Below are 12105 nucleotides of genomic sequence, written 5' to 3'. Positions count from 1 at the left end.
TTCTGCCACAACAGACTTGTTTTTTTCATATTATCTAATCGCTTTTTCCCTTTGAAGAGCTGAAGGAGAGGGGGAGGGAAATGGCCATTCGGGCCTCAAGACAAACTCATTGAAAAATGTTGGCACCAAATGAAAGGAGGCTTACTCACATGGTGGGTCGGTTTCCTGCCACTGGCCTCTGCGGCGTGCTGAGATCATGTGTCTGTGAGGCTTTCACAGGGGTTACTCATTTCTAGACCTTGGGACGAGGCATGAGGAAACCCCCAGCCCCCCCCCCCTCCTTCCCATCGTCCTGGCCAGACTAGGGCACCCCCCAAAAAAATCACCTCCACCCACCAAACCCTCCACAGCTTCTCTCCTCCACCTTGCAGAGCCAATAGCAGGAGTGGTTAGGCTCGAAGTGCAAGTGAGTGAGAAACTAAAGTGCATGGAGTATAAAGGGCTTAACTGAATCGCTTTCAGCCTATTGTTAGGTGAGGGGAGCTTAGGGGGATAAGAGGGTGGCTGGCTGCTTTGAAAATGACTTGCACAACTGAATAGGAGATCCCCATAAAGTAAGGGCCCATGAAACCATGAAAGGGTCTGTGGCTGTGTTCTCTTCCCCAACCTGGACAAAGCATTCAACGATCACATGGTTCCTTGGGGTGGGACAGTTTAAAGTGATAGAAACAGAGTTTGTGATAAGGGAAGTTGGTTAGCTTTGAGTTGTGTTTTGCTGCTGAGTTTAGGGTGCTTGCTGGCACACAAGTTCCTCTGGGCTATTTAGATTAACTTTTGAAGAGTTTCCTGTGTTTCTTCCTGTGCCTTGAGGGATCATGGCATGTAGTCCCATGGGTACAGTTTGTGCAGCATTGATTTTAGTAGAGGGCGCCACTTGCAAGTGCAACACCAGGTGATGCTAGCGGTTTGGCTCCAGCACCTGATTCTCTTGAAAATGCCACCCTGACATGAGACTTGTTTAGACAGACAAATAGATGGATTGTAAAGTGTGTCAAGTCATATTGTTTCAAAAGTTCATAGCAAGGTCTTTGACACTAAGATCTCTCATGTCCTTGTCCCAAGCCCACATGTCCACACCCCAAACGGATTTCAATAAAAACGCAGCTGCTTCTATTCTCATTCCAGTGAACAATTTGATTAGTGTCCTTTTACTGTGGTTAAAAGGCACACTGCAAATTTGAATCTCATTTCCCAGATAAAGAACAAGAAGAGGAGGATTTGGGAAGGGGGGGTAGAAGAAGGGGTGGGGGGGATTTTTTTCTCTTTTTGCTTATATCTTATTTATGGATTTACTTGGACGCTGGGGAATGCTGCTGCACCAACTTCAAACATTACCTTATCTTACAAACCAGCCTTTTGATGTTGCTGAGATCAGAGGCTCACAGCACAGCGCTTGCCAAACGAAGATGGCAGCGGGTGCATATGTGCATGAGTGTGAGATTTCAAAGAGGCAGCAGAAAAAGTAGCGTTTGGGCTAGGTCAGACACTTCTGAGCAGCCAAAATGGCCAAGATAATTGGCCCAGCTTAAGTGGCAGCTGACTGGAAGAGCTAGCAGACACAGAACGAAAAAAGGAGAATAAGATTCCCAGAATAAATGCTTAATTGTCCAGAGACTCCTGGTATTTCTAGCGTCATCTCCATTTTCATATTAATATATCAGAGCTACAAAGCCAGCACCACTTAAGCAGTGTTTATGGCCAGCTGTAGCCTGTTGTAGTTTCCTTCTCTAACCAGCTCCTGTGGTTAGCGCTGATTCTTCTGCTTTTTAAACAACTACTGTCAGAGTTGACAAAGACTGATGTAATCTTATCAGTGGGGCTCTTCTTTTGAAGCCCACAGTGGGATGTTTAGCATATCTCTCCCATTGTCCTGGTGTGTTTTGTTATGTGTGTTTTTGTTGCCTTGGCTTCAAGGGCTCTGCAACCTTTTGATTAGCTGTAATGTGCCTAGTGGGTGGTTACTGGGTGGTGTTGTGTCGGCACTTCAATGATGAACTGCCTCCTAAGGGCACTTTCTCGACAAAGATTGATTAATTGCGCTAAAGCAACAATAGTTGGCGCGTAGGTATTGTGACCTGCATGATGAGTAGCAGTAACTCATCAAAAAATAGCACCCATTAAAAGAGTGATTCTCAATAAAGACCGTTAAAGTGATCGTAGACTTTAACATGTGATTTCTTTGTGTTTTACAGAGATGGAATCCCTCCATACAAGCTGGGCACCAAGAAGCAGCTCCAACGGGAGATGCACCGGAGTGTCAAGATCAATGGCCAGATAACGTTACCCCACTTTCCTGTAAGTCCTACTTCTCCTTAACTTCTACTTCCTGTCTCAGTGTTTCCTTTTTTGTAATCTCCTAAACTCAAACTTTTACAACGCTGACAGACAACTGGGTCCTGATTCCCTCGAGGACTTGTGCTTTACTTTATTTTATTTTTTCAGAGCTCCTGTTGTGACAGAATACTATATTTCATTCCCCCTGCTCGTTTTCATATAAAAGTCGGGGTAAATGAAAGGCAGGATTTGCATATCACTTCACTTTCTCTTCTTGCTGTTTAAAGCCCCCCCAACCCCACCTCCCTTCCAACATCTTCCCCCATCCCAGTAGCTTCAGTCGGGCTGTAAATAAAAACTTTTGTTGTCATCTTTGCATTCTGCCTCAGTAACTGTAGTGTGCACTGAAGCCTCATAGATTCATATGTTTTATTAATCAATGATTGCTGTGGTTAAAGCACAGGCAGTAGACAATAATATAAACATAGTGTAAACAGGGTTAAGATGCTTGTTAAGATTACTCTTTGAACCAGCTAAATGATCTCCAGAACCCTAGTTTACATGCTCACAGATGAAGAGGAGGCACATTACTATTCACTTTGACTTTGCTCTGCTCCCTGCCTGATATCTGGTCCCATTAGTATTTCGGTCATATGCTGTATGTGCTTCAAATTCCAAATGGTGTTGACCTGCTGAAGTCGTTTTGGAAGCTTTAAGGAAGTGGGTTAGAACAGATTGACACAGGTTAGGAGGTGGGTCTGCTTGAGGCAAGAACAGAAATGTGAGATTCTTTTGTCTCCATATCCAAACACAGGTATACGTGTGTGTGTGTGTGTGTGTGTGTGTGTGTGTGTGTGTGTGTGTGTGTGTGAGAGACTTGTGTGTTTGTGCATGCATTTGACAGTGTTGTCTGTTCCCCCTTTTTTTCTCTCTTCTCCCTCTGTCTTTTCTCTCTCTCATTCTCTCTCTTTTCCTTTCCCACTTGCACTCCTTTAATGTCTCCCTCCTGATTTGGAGATGGCTCTGTCTCCCATGATGCACCAGCCCCAGGCAGCGGGGGCCCCGTGCAGGGCTGGCGCTCCTTTGCCAGCAGCTCTGCTTGCCTTTCTTCTTCTTCCCTTCATCGCATCTACAAAGAGATGAGAGGAACAACAAAAAAAGAGTCAAAATCAAGAAAGCCAGTGTGCCAAATAACAAAAAAAGTAAGAAAGGGAGAGAGAGAAGCTGGCGCATATAGTTAAAGAAAAAGGAGGATAATGTGACTAGAGTACCTCTGAGCTGCCCTGCATGCAGCCGGGAAATAAATTACTACTTCCCCTCAGATCTTCCCAGTATTTGACTCCTCTATCCTCTCCCTCCCTCTTTTCCCTCCTTCTCTGTCTCGCTCTCTCTCCGCTCCCATTGCCACTTCACTAACGCACATCTCAATCCTCTTCCTCTTTTTTCATGCTGTTAATTTTGTCCCCCTCTCCCTTTTTTCTTCCCCTCTCCTCTTCTCACTCTCTCTTCTCTGTCGATATCTGGCTTTTATTCGGAGATTTAAAGCTGTGTGTCCCTCCCACCCCTAGTGTGCGTTTGATGTTTGACAAGGGCCCTTTGAAGTGTACTGACTTCAGAAGCTGCCTAGCTGATGGCTTGGTTGGGCTACAGAGGGTGCAGGCAGGGGGCCTCCCCTCCAAGCGAGACCAACTGCTACCCAGCCATTGCTACCCCCCCCCCTCGCCCAGCAGCATGGCACTGCCAAGGGCACTGGGCATGAGAAGATCTGGGGAGGGATAGGCGGCAGAGAAGGTTCAGGTTAGCTTGAGGGCAAGGGCATCTGGATTAGGGCTTTTGGAATAGTAGCTTTTTGGAACAAGACAGGATTAGGGCAAGGGCAGTGGATTAATGAAACATATTGCATCTGTCAGAAACACTACTCAGTTACACTGCCACACACTAAAGCATCCTTCCATCTGTGTTTTCCACCCTGCAGAGGACACACCGGCTGCCTAAGGAGATGACCCCTGTTGAGCCCTCAGATTTTGCTGCCCAGCTCATCGCCCGGCTGGAGAAGCTGAAGCGGGAGCAGGACACCATGAGCTCATTGGAGGAGAGGCTGCAGCAGATCCAGGAGGTATGGATGCATCCAAACCTGCTCCAAAAGAGTTGGACCCTTAAGTCACACATTCTGAGTTGTTTTTAAGTTAACTCAGGATCATGATATTGCCGGACTGAAGCTTTGATGGGAGTTTTAGCACAACAGTAAAGGCTGAAGGATTTGATAGTCTGTCTTGGTTTAGCTTCTCTTTCCCTGTTCCTTTCTGTCCTCCACTTCTTCATCCGGAGGAACTTTCAAACTTATGTTTCTAGGCACATTTTAAGTTCCTTCAAATAGTTAGCACTTAGCTACTCTCCAGTGGCACGTTTGCTGAGTATGTGTAGTGCCAGTCTCTTTGTGAAGCTCAGGCACACTCTGCATTATAGATGAAGCACACCCAAAGCCTGTTAGCGAAGATAACAGTGAAGCAAAAAGGAACTCAAATCAAGTTATCCAGCCATTTGCTCTCACTGACTTCACAGGACGATAGAGAGATATAACTTTTTGTAAGTTGAGGAATGAATTCCTCTGCTTGCTTCCTGCATGTGTATCATATCAAGGTTTTTCAATGCCCTAACTTCCTTCTTTTTTTTGTCAATCAAGGAGGAGGAAAGAGAGGAGAGCAGCGACCTCACCAACAACACCTCCCTCAACCACCCTTTGCTTCCATCAGGCAGCCAATGTGAGGAAGACCCTCAGGCAATTCTGGACGAGCACCTATCTCGGGTCCTGAAGACGCCTGGCTGCCAGTCACCAGGTGTTGTTCGACACTCACCGCGCTCAAGCTCACCAGATCGGACAGTTGCAACAGTGTCGTCCGGCCACGGGCCTTTCTTTGGTGCTTATCCCGGGGCCCCAAAGTTCCTGATGACAGGCAGGCAATCCACAAAGCACATCCACCACCACTACATCCACCATCACCACGCTGGGCCTAAGACTAAGGAGCAGATAGAGGCTGAGGCGGCTCAGCGCGTGCAGTGCCTCTGCCCTCCAGGGGGCGCCAATTATTCCGACTTCATCCCAGCGTAAGTGCAACTTCCGAGCTGTGCTGAAACAAGTTTTTAGTCAGTATTGCACATCAGCTGTTGATACCTGATGTATCCTTTTTTGACGTATTAGATTCTAACCTCTTGTCTTTTTTTCTTTCCCCAGCCGCTGCAGCACTTTGTCCAGACGGCCAGTCAAGGCCACAGAAGAGGGTGTGTCCTCTCCCCGCCTTCCCCTCGATGCCACCGACCGCTCTCAGAATGTTTGGCAGTGGATTCTAGAGAGTGAGAGACAGGGCAAACACAAGCCACACAGGTATGTGACTGTCAGAAATCACCTCAACATCATTAGTGACACACAATACTGCTGTCTCCAGCTCTCGGCTCTTGACATATATTTACTTTTTTTTTATCCAAACAGCACTCAAGGTCTAAAGAAGTCCAACCCACTCGACTCTAAGGCACTGCCAAGTCGGACTCACTCGTCCTGGGGTGGAGGTGGCATCGGCAGTGGGGCTCACCTCCGTAACCACCATCCTGGCCATCCATTCATCCAGGACCCGGCCATGCCACCTCTGCCCCCACCCAACACGCTGGCACAGCTGGAGGAGGCCTGTCGCAGACTAGAGGAGGTCTCCAAGCCACCAAAACAAAGGTAGGGAAAACTCAAGCCTTAAAAACATATCCCCATCTGATCAACTAATTGTATTGTGATCTGTGATCCCTCTTCATATAGCCATGAGTATTAATTAGACACTGGTCTTTGTGATTTTGACAGACATTCAACAGCAGCCAGCAGCCTTCAGAGAGACAGGAATCATCCAGCAGCAACTTTCCCCACTGCAGGCAGCCCTCTAGCCAGCCCTGGACTCCTAACAGACGAGTATGTATTACTTCTCTTACTGCTGTCCTTTTAAATCTACAACAAGCCTTTGTCTCTATACCTCCTTTTTTCTTACTTTCTATCTGAATCACTCTCAAGCTTGGCTGCATATATCTCCCATACACATAGATGCTTGTTTAGTCTTCCCTCTCTCTTCCCAAGCTTATGTTTTCTCCCTCTTCCTCTCAGATTTTCTTGCTCTTCCCTTCAAAGAGAGATGTTGTGAGTCAGCATAGCTGTGTCTTTGAACTCCTCTTCTCGAGCCTTTTAATCATTTAAGATTAAACATGCTTTAATACAAAATCCCAACTGCCCACATGTCTCCCAAAACTCACCACTGGAGCACAACAAAGATGTGTAAAGTAGCCCCTGGTTCCTAAAATGTTTCAGCCCCCGTCTTACATTTGGTGTTGGTTTGAGTGGTTTATTTTAAGCCACAGCCACCTAAATGTGAAGCCTCTTTTAGTGAAGTCAAAATATTTAAAAGTTTTAATAAAACTGATACACCTCTTCTCCTTCAAGTAAAAAGTTGAAACTGGTTATATTTTCTTTTTTAGGTCAAAGGAGTTAGTGGTCACCTACTTCTTCTGTGGTGAGGAGATTCCTTATCGCAGCATGATGAAGACCCACTGCCTCACCCTGGGACACTTCAAGGAACAGCTCAGCAAGAAAGGAAATTACAGGTAAACACAAACCACTGATGACAGATCAAAGAACAACAGCCTTTACTTGGATAGCTGTTCTGTTTTTTTTTATCATTTCTGTTGGATGTGGCCAGTGCTTAACTAGAGGGAAATAACAGTGTATGTGCGTACGTTTGTTATAGTGTTTGTCTGCTGAGTGGGAGTGTTAAATTTTGGAGGCCGATAGTTGAAGAGAAACTGAGCTGATCCGCTGTATTCAGGGCTTAGAGAGAGAGAAAGAGAGAAAGAGAGAGAGGGGGGGGGACGAGGAGGAGGAGGAGGAGGATGAGGGGAGGGGGTCTGGAGCGAATTTTTTCTCACATCTGGTACTGATTTCCATGGTAAGGCAGCCTTAATAAATATGGCTTTGAAGCCTGGGACATTTTATTTTGTGCACAAAGACCATTGCGAGGCCTTCAGATTCCTCCTCCACACTATTGCATCAGGCATTAAAATCAGATGCCGCCAGCGCTTTCTTCTGATAGCAGTTAACACAGCAAAAGTACCTCCTGTCAATGTCAAATGATGGGGGAAATTCCAAAACATTGTTAGGACTTATTAACTCATTTAAAATATATTAGCTAGTAAGTTTAAAAACATTCATATCAGGAAGTCCAGGCTTGCTTAATCAAGTAACAGGACAGCGTGGGTTGTATCCCACCGAAAGACACGGAGCCTGTTTGCCCATGCCCACATTAACATCAGGGTATACAGCCACATCTGCTTGTTAGGCAAGAGAGAAGAAGGCCTGCAAACAAGTCTTAGCACCCCTGCTATCCCATAACTCTTCAGCAAGCAAAGAAAAGGGGGAGGTAGGAATGAAGCGTCTGGCTTCAATGGCAGCAGAATGTGTGGAGTTGGTTAATTTGGACATGGCAGCGGTACAGTGGAGAACAGTATGCCGCAGCTCTGCCAGACGATATTGGTGCCAGATGTTGCGAAGAGAGAAAAATCCTGCCACATAAAACATGTTCCAGTGGAAAGACTTCTTCTGTCTCCCACTCTCTGAAACAAAGTGATGACTTTGAACTATTTGTGAGTGAAAATGTTGCATTTTCCTCTGAAAAAAAAATAATTCAGCCAATTGAATGGAGAAGTGTAATTGAATGATTTGGTTTCCTCTAATGAAGATCAAACAGCAAAATCTTGAACGGCAAAGTTTAGACAACAGAGAATATTATTGTTGAAATGCTATCACTCCTCCGTCACATCACTGCACACTCTTTTGGAAAGTCTTTTTGCCTGGGTAAGGCAATGTGCTTCTTCTCCATTTGTTTGTAATTACAATCAACATGGAAAATAAAACTGTATGTGTGCTTTTTCTGTTCACCCCTCCTTACATGTGTTGTTTGAATGACTCTGAGCTCATAAAACACAGAGCTTTTCCCACTTTTTTCTTCTTTTTTTTTGTATTCTGAACACAGGCACACATGGGCAAAATGAGGCATTTTTCCATTACAAAGCTTATCATTAAATCCCCTCCTGCTGATCTTTTGCTGGGTTTAAAGTAGAGAGGAGAAATCATTAGGAGCTCCAGGAGACTTCATAGTCGCTCGAACTAAGCTAACCCTGGGACTTATCTCTGCTTGAGAGAAGAAGAGTGGGCTAGCTAGGTGACCCATGACCTCCAGGAGACCGTCTGAGCGGTCGCCACCCTGCCCCCCTCCTAGGGTAAAGCTCCTCTGGCTCGGCCCACATCCAACCTATCACACCCTCTCACAGAGCCAGAGAAAGGCCTGCACTCCGCTTCCCCCTGCTTTCTCTCCTTTCTGCGCTGTCTTTTTTTCCTCTGTTCTCCGCTGGTGATCGGAGGGCTGCCCAAAGAGAGAGTGTGTGTGTGACCGTGACAGTGAGTGTGTGTGAGAGAGAAACATAGGGCATGTGCGTGTTGATGTGAGAGCCGTAGAGTGCGCTCCTGCAGTCACAGGCAGACTCTCAGGCACCTGGAATGTCAACCTGTGTGACAGAAAGGCCCTTCATTTGACAGCCAGCCCAATTAGAAGCCATGGAGACAAAGAGTGGGGGGGGCACTGGTGCAGAGAGAGGCAGAGGGGGGGCTCAAGACAGCCTCTAATTAACCCTTCAACTTTAATAAGACCTTGCAGGACAGATAGGCATCTGTAGAATGGCCAGCAGTCAGGATGAACAAGTGGATGAGGAGACAAGCACACATGGATGAACACGCATACACACACTGACAAACAGGCTGTTTCTAGCAGCTTGAATTATCACAGGGAGTGTTTAAACGGAGGGTTCAGCTCTGTTTGTGCAGCGGTGTGATGTGGAGTCAGGCTCTGTCTTTGAAGTGTGCAGGGATGGCATTGAAGGCTATGACTAAGTTGTTTTGAGCAGGATCCATTTCTGGCTCTCAGAGTGCGTGTGTTTGTGTTTGATTTGGACTAAAGGGAGTTGTGCACGAGCCTGTATGTGGAAGTAGTCGCGTAGGTGCCTCAAAGCAGTTTTAAAACACGATGAAATATATCAGATGCACTCCTGCTGCCACTCTGTCAGATTTTGTTTCAGTTCAATTTTTGTTTTTTTTCTTTCACATACACCTACGCCCAACATTTCTAATCACAGACCAATCTCTTTGTTTTTCCTCAGGTACTACTTCAAGAAAGCCAGTGATGAGTTTGAGTGTGGAGCCGTGTTTGAGGAAGTGTGGGAGGATGCCACTGTGTTGCCCATGTATGAGGGCAAAGTCCTGGGCAAGGTGGAGAGGATGGATTGAAAGCCACTTCGCTGCCAACCAACCAATGCCCTTCCCTTCCCTGCCCAACCAAAAGCTAAGCTGTCCCTAAAACGAGGAGCGAGAGACTCTGTGTAATTAAGAAAAAACACTCTGGACAATTTTTTTTATTTTTTATTTCTTAATATTAAGCTAAACAGAGTTAATATATCCAGCACAAAAGGAGTGATTGAAGGAAGACGAGCCAATGAAGTATGCCGAACACACAGGAGGTGCAGCCCCTCCCTGACTTTATCAACCAATCAGCCTTAGAAACAGAAGGGAATGGCACGAGAGACTTTTAAAGACCAATACAAGGATGATGATTATGATTGGAGGCCAGTGGGGGAGGGGAAAGACCCCACCTCTTCTTGAATATAACCACTGAAGATGTAGATGACCGTTGTGTCATGATGTAATGAGAGACTGAAGGTACGTTCACACAGGCTTCCAGGCCACGTGCGGCGGACTAGCAGGCGCTGAAGAAAAATGCCACCAACCTGCTCTTACACTCCAACATCATTACAAAAACGTCTGTACATGTGCATATACATACCTGCATATATGTATATATACATGTATTATATATAGATGATGCTTTTTGTCATGAGTTGAAATTTTTTATTAAGTATTTATTGAAAAAAACCCCAATCCTTTCCCCTTGTTAAACCTGTGTCCCACCCCCTCCCTGTTTCCAGCCAATAGGCAAGCTGCTTTGAATGTTGGGAGAATACTGTGGTGATATTGTTTGTTTTTGTTCGTTATTACTTTACACAGAGGACGTGACACTAGCCTAGCACCTCCAATAGCCTTGTTGCCCCGTCTGACCCAAACTAACAACCTTAGCAGGGGTCTGGTCTGCGGCACATTTCCTCCACTATTCTAATGGTCAATCTGAGTCTTATATGCTGCTGATAGTTTGTAATGTTAACTTTGTCACACTAGTATTTCCTCACCCTCATTGTCTCCCCCTCCCTCTCTTTTCCCTCAGTCCGGCGACAGAGCTCAATCTTTTAGTTGTGCCTTTGTTTGTAAACCAGGCATTGCACGGGGGGAGGGAAGGGGAGGGGGGTTAAAACAGTTGCAGATACACACAGAGAGGAGACCTGACACAAGCACAAGTCGTACCATCTAATAATGGCAGTGTTTACAGCCCACACACCAAAATGACTTGTGCTAACAAGAACCAGTTTGGGTAACTGAGAACGACTTTGAGATGAAGTCAGCTAGCGTGTCAAAAAAACAAACACAAAGTTTTGAAAAAGTGAACATTGAAGAACTATGGCTCCGATATCCTTTGAATGTCATTACAGTAACATCGTATATAGCACAGCTCCTGTATACATTGTAATTATGCATTCTGAAGTATGGATACTGACCCATGTGATGCACACACACATTGATGATACACACACTGTCGCTGGTGTTTTATGAGTACAGCACCTGTGCCTACATGGATGCCATACCATGTGCTACCCTGTTTCAGGGTTTTAATATATATCCCTTGGTTTTCAGAAGGGTTTTATGTTGAAAAGATATTTTTATGCTTTTAATAATAACCTGTAATCATGTTTATTTGTTTTGTTTTTTCACCACGGCCTTTTTTGTTTTGTTTCATCTAAACTGTAAATTATACATTATATAAAGAGTTTCATTTAAAGATTTACATGGACCTATAATTATTGTAATTATTGAGAGATGTAGCCTTTATTAAAGTTTTATATTTTTCAAATGAAAACCGTTGTGTCTGAAATAGTTTTTTCATGAATCTTAATATAACGCACTTTTCACTTGTTTTTGCTGCACATGTAATATTTAATGTGTTATATATATGTTAGATCATCCAGAAAAGCAAACATCCTAGTATTAGAAAGATAGTTATCTTTTTGAGAGCTATTTAGAAGTTACAGGGTTAGTTTCAGCATTTTATCAGCTTAAAGTAATTTATAATCTGTTAAAGTAGAAAAGTACGAACATGGAAGATGAAGTGGGGATGGTTGTAGAAAGGCAAAAATTATGGTTTTACACCTAGACAATCATGTGTCAGACCACTGCAGTTCTCAACAGAAAGAGTGAGGGTGTTAGACTGCTGTAGTAGTCTAAGACAGGTTACCAAACTTTACAGCTTGCGGCCTATGAAACATAGGTGCCAAAGACTTGCAACCCCCACTGCTCCTTCAAATGATTAAATGTTGCTTCATACTTCATTTAGCTAGTCCGCAGAAAAGTACCCTACCTACATGCAATCAGGCTGTGTTTCCTGTGTTGCTGTGAATTAACGTGCTGCTACTGATGCTTTTGATAATTAAATGTTAATTAACTCTAACCTTAGAAGTCATAAGGCAACAGAGAAAGGCAGACAACTTTTGAAAAAAAATGTATTTGCAAGGTGTTTGCAAATTTAACTTCTAATTTGGCAATATTTTTATAATAATGGATCTACTATGCAATTTTAGATAACTTTTTTTTTT

General features: G+C 44.6%; 1 protein-coding gene across 4 annotated transcripts in view; it reads left to right on the top strand.

Annotated features, from left to right (window-relative positions):
* The window catches only part of LOC117816683 (axin-2-like), a 34527-nt gene extending 23155 nt beyond the window's left edge, over positions 1–11372 (top strand). For all 4 annotated transcript variants that reach the window (XM_034689057.1, XM_034689055.1, XM_034689058.1 and 1 more), the window contains 8 exons: positions 2193–2295; positions 4250–4390; positions 4958–5379; positions 5507–5656; positions 5762–5995; positions 6119–6223; positions 6781–6906; positions 9511–11372. In XM_034689057.1, the coding sequence (XP_034544948.1) occupies positions 2193–2295; positions 4250–4390; positions 4958–5379; positions 5507–5656; positions 5762–5995; positions 6119–6223; positions 6781–6906; positions 9511–9637 (1408 nt within the window). In that variant the 3' untranslated portion in view covers positions 9638–11372. The remainder of the gene's footprint in view (positions 1–2192; positions 2296–4249; positions 4391–4957; positions 5380–5506; positions 5657–5761; positions 5996–6118; positions 6224–6780; positions 6907–9510) is intronic.
* The last annotated feature ends 733 nt before the right edge of the window (positions 11373–12105 follow it).

This window comes from Notolabrus celidotus, chromosome 7 (genome assembly GCF_009762535.1).
Source record: "Notolabrus celidotus isolate fNotCel1 chromosome 7, fNotCel1.pri, whole genome shotgun sequence".
NCBI classification, from domain to species: domain Eukaryota; kingdom Metazoa; phylum Chordata; class Actinopteri; order Labriformes; family Labridae; genus Notolabrus; species Notolabrus celidotus.
This window is presented reverse-complemented; position numbering and strand designations above follow the sequence as displayed.